This window comes from Hydra vulgaris, chromosome 14 (genome assembly GCF_038396675.1).
Source record: "Hydra vulgaris chromosome 14, alternate assembly HydraT2T_AEP".
Lineage (NCBI taxonomy): Eukaryota > Metazoa > Cnidaria > Hydrozoa > Anthoathecata > Hydridae > Hydra > Hydra vulgaris.
In genome coordinates this window covers 18,235,606-18,240,000 of record NC_088933.1, presented here as the reverse complement: position 1 = coordinate 18,240,000, position 4,395 = coordinate 18,235,606, and the positions used below count along the sequence as shown (strand labels likewise).

At 29.2% G+C, this 4,395-nt stretch overlaps 2 protein-coding genes across 2 annotated transcripts in view; one reads left to right on the top strand and one right to left on the bottom strand.

Annotated features, from left to right (window-relative positions):
* The window catches only part of LOC136090483 (uncharacterized), an 8,257-nt gene extending 6,357 nt beyond the window's left edge, over positions 1–1,900 (bottom strand). Inside the window, exons 1-3 of the mRNA XM_065817184.1 lie at positions 549–1,900; positions 338–442; positions 47–167 (exon numbers count right to left, since the gene is read on the bottom strand). Coding sequence (XP_065673256.1) covers positions 47–167; positions 338–442; positions 549–1,559 — 1,237 coding nt within the window. The 5' untranslated portion in view covers positions 1,560–1,900. The remainder of the gene's footprint in view (positions 1–46; positions 168–337; positions 443–548) is intronic.
* Positions 1–3,843, top strand: part of LOC101237479 (uncharacterized) — a 124,313-nt gene extending 120,470 nt beyond the window's left edge. The window contains exons 41-42 of the mRNA XM_065818360.1: positions 2,875–2,981; positions 3,075–3,843. Of these exons, the coding sequence (XP_065674432.1) occupies positions 2,875–2,981; positions 3,075–3,807 (840 nt within the window). The 3' untranslated portion in view covers positions 3,808–3,843. The remainder of the gene's footprint in view (positions 1–2,874; positions 2,982–3,074) is intronic.
* Positions 3,844–4,395: the final 552 nt, after the last annotated feature.

The window sequence follows — 4,395 nt, the reverse complement described above, 5'->3', positions numbered from 1 at the left end:
TTTTTAACTTTAGACTTTTTCCTATCATAAACCTAAAACTCTCTACCTTTTGCCATAAAACGGGCATGATGAATTGCTCCGGGTGTACGAAACTTGTACTTTTCCTCAGAAAGCACCATAAGTGTAAGCTCTGTCAGCTCAATGTAGTCCTTCCTTGTAGCCCCATCCTAAAAATTAAACCAGAAGTATATTGGTATAATGCAATAAACATAGGTATGTATACTTTTGTCTTATAAAGAATAATAGAATTAAACAAGAAAAATCTAGGATATATTACTACTTCATAGTACATATTGTATACATAACTACATATTAAAACATCTAGTCATCGGGCTACCTTTTTCAGAGACCCATGGGTGATAATATTTCTGCAGAACGTTATGCTTTCATGCTTTTGATGACCAAGCCATGTTTCATCTGGAATAGTCAATCTTCTCAACACCTTTTTATTTAAAATGTCAAAAAAAAATCAAAGAGCTCAAAATTGAAGAAATACTAGGGTACAATAATATTTTACAAAAATGTTAACCAATTTTGTAAAACCCTACCTGGTTCTCTACATCAAGATCATTCCATGTTGATTTTAATATTTTAAACAGCATATTATCTGGTCCAGAAGTAGCACTACTTGGATAATTTTTCCAGAAATGTGTTATGTGTAGCTCGTTTATATGATGTCTACATGCAATAGATAAAACTGGTCGCTGAAAAACTTCATTTACCAGTAAAGAAACAGCTCCATTTTTGTTTCCAGTGTTGATTCTGGTTGTATCAAATGTAACAGCTTGTATACTGTTTGTAAGGTCAAAGCAATTCAAGATTTCTCTGATCGCATTTTTTTGATTTTCGCCAGTTCCGGAAGAAATAGCTGGAATTCCCAACAGGTGCGTTTCCATGTTACCGTTTATTAATATTGCTAATCGATCTTTTTCTGATTTTTTCCCATCAGTATATTCATGACATACTTTTCCATCAAAATGGAGTTGAACTAAAATGTTCTTATTATTATTTCTGAAATTTCTCAAATGGTCCTTGATCCTCTTTGATTCATCATAAATGACTTTATCTGCTGCTCTTAATGCTGTAGAGGTTGAACATTTAAATTCATCTATATTTCCACCTGATTTAGCAATTATACTATTAACCATGGCAGTATGCTGCCTATGACTTAATCCTTCCCCAACAGCAGTATCAGCAGTTCTCTTGAGAATATCTTTTGGAAGTAGAACAGTATCTGGTTTTTTGACTTTCTTCTTTAACTCTGGATCTGGATACGGGAAATCATCATTATCTTCATTTTTATCGGATCCATTTGAGCTGAATTCACTCTCTGACATGGTTTCATTCAAACTTGATCTCATTTCAAACTTGGATAAACTCCTGTTAACAGAGGAAATGTACCTTGTGTCTAATCCACCTATTCTTGTTTTTTTATCTCCTAATTGGTCTAATAAAAAAGCAATATCTTCAGTCTTGTCTCGACAACTTCTTTTCTTATCAGCTTTAATGATTGCAACCAGAGTATCGAGCTCAGGTGCAATCCAAAAGATCCTCTTCATCTGAGTTAAAAATTTCCTCCTTTTTTCAATTTCTGATAAAGTTTGTCTTGATTTGTTTTTTTTTAACAGTTTCCAAGTTAGGATCAGCTTCTCTATCTTTTTACTAAAAAATGTGATTTGTAGGTTCTGAACATTTTACAACACATCTATTTCTGTTAATTAATTTATTTAACAGCAGATATTTGTTATATTAATTGTTTTCCTCTAATAATATACAAATAAAACAAAAACAAATACAGTCTGGTACCTACCTAATTGTTTGTAATTGCAAAATCTGAAATCCACCCTTCAACCAAGGTGCAATTAACTTTGAAAGAGTGCAGCATAATGACTTTTCATTATGGCATCTGATTTCAAAGTGTTTTGTCAACGGACAGTGGATAATTCTACTTTCTTTTTGTTTTGGATGCTTCTCCTTTAAATGCAAGATGTATTGCAAAACCTCTTGCTCTGTAGAAAATTTGTCTTTTGGTAAGGATGACCTGGATTCCCCAACCAAAAAATTTACTTTTTTCTTACTTTTTCCCGACATGAATAAAACTGTAGTAAATAGCTCTAATAAGCATATGAAGTAAGTGTATCATGAAAGTTATCAATAATTATTTCCCGCGTTTTTAAATGAAAATTAAATATCGTCTTTGCTAAAAAGTAATTCGCATAACGTGTTTAAGCAAGTACGCTAAAGTATTAAAGTAAATGCAAAGCGTAAAAATTGGTAAAAATCCGCATAACTATGCAATTTTTTAGTTAGGTTTAGACAAAATATTTTAAGCAAATTAAATTACCATGCATTTTTTTTTTTTTCTATTAACTTAGAAGAAACTCTGGAAAGAAAAAAGATAGAATTATTTTGAGTTTTAGAACCCGCTCAAACGTGTTGAAAATAAGCTTAAAAAAGGGTAAATAAGTCTAAAATTAGACCATTAGGGCACTTGAGCAACCCCTAAAAGTGGTTAAAACTCAAAAAAAAAAAAAAATCTACTAATAAAATAGGGGTCTGCGCAGCAGATAAAACTCCATGGTACTTTAAATTTTTTCATGACCCCAAAATATGTATGTATGTATGTATACATATATATATGTATATATATATATAGATAGAGAGAGAGAGAGAGAGAGAGAGAGAGAGAGAGAGAGAGAGAGAGAGAGAGAGAGAGAGAGAGAGAGAGAGAGAGAGAGAGAGAGAGAAATAGATAGATAGATAGATTTTGTAATAAGGTGGACAAAAACAATTTGACGTTAAGTTTGTTTGATTTTATATATTTATTTTTTAGTATTAATAAAACATCTGTAATATTCGGAATTTTACATTTAGATTTTTGATTGTTGGCAAGAATTGAATTTGAGCATAATTGTTTTGGAAGATCTTCTTCGAAAACATGTAGAGGTTTTATGCCCGTTATATGCAGTTGTATTTTTTGGGTAAGTTAATATTTTAATAATATGTGGTTAAGTTATTATATTTAGTTACGTGTGTTTAGAATGCAAGTTTGTTGATAATTGATTTTTTGATAGGTATCTTCATACATTTAAATCCCCTTCACAAACATTACGCTATACTCTTTATCATGTTCAAAAAAAACATCTATTTTCGGAAAAGCTTTCAAGTGGGTTTTACGCAGAACTTTTAAAAAATATTGTTAACCATATGGCAACTGGAACCAACTGGTATACTTTTTTATCTACCCAATCAGTAGAATTCAGAAATGAATTTGATAAAATGAATTTTAAACCTTGTCTCGCATCAGATGATGGCTCAACAAGTATTGAACATATCTTGAAGGATATTATAACGCATAAACGAAAAATTCTTAGTTTAAATCCTTTATTAATTTTATCTAATGCTGTCACAACGATTCTTGCTGCTGCTTCCAAGTCAACCAACTTAGATGCTGCTAGTAAAACCAAATTATCAGATTATAAGCTATCGACTACAATTAGTTCTTTGAATTCTCAGCTCATGTTTCAAGAAACAAATTTTAATGTTGTGGTGTTTACTTGTTTTCATAATTTACTAAGATATTATATGATTGAAACTGTTATACCTGAATTTCAAACAAGAATGGCGAGTCTACCTAATCCTCTCCGCTTCACTGCTTATTTAATGGCGCGCTTGTATGACAAAAATGGAATTAAAATTCCAATGGCATGTCCATATTGTGTTTATAATAATTTTAGAAAAGAACAATTAAAAGTTTTAAATGAAGAAGATGTTGAAGTTATTACATCAACATATTGGGAGATCTAAAAATTGCATGACTAAATAAAATAAAGTTAATGTATATATATAAATTTATATATATATATATATATATATATATATATATATATATATATATATATATATATATATATATATATATATATATATATATATATATATATATATATATATATATATACACACACACAAATGTATGTATGTATGTCTGATAGTCTTTTTTATATTTTAATTTATTTGAAAAAGTTTTTAAATTAAAAAATAATCAATATAGTATATTTTAAAAATAAAAATCAGAAAAACGTTCTCATTTAATATTTAAATCGTATGAGCTTCGCGAAACCTGCTCATAAGTTTATTTTCTTTATATTTTATACAATTTAGCGGATCATTAGCACAATATTTTTCTGTGTTATTCTTTATCTTTTTATAAATCCTTTAATATATTGTTTCATACTTTTGACGTTATTTTAAAATGTATACATATTTGCGTATATTTTTCATTGATATACTGTAAATAATACTTAACTACTCCTTAGAGTAACCAGAAGGCCAGAGGGGTTAAAACCTCTAATTAATTTTTCTTTATGCCAAAATATTTTGTTATATTAATTT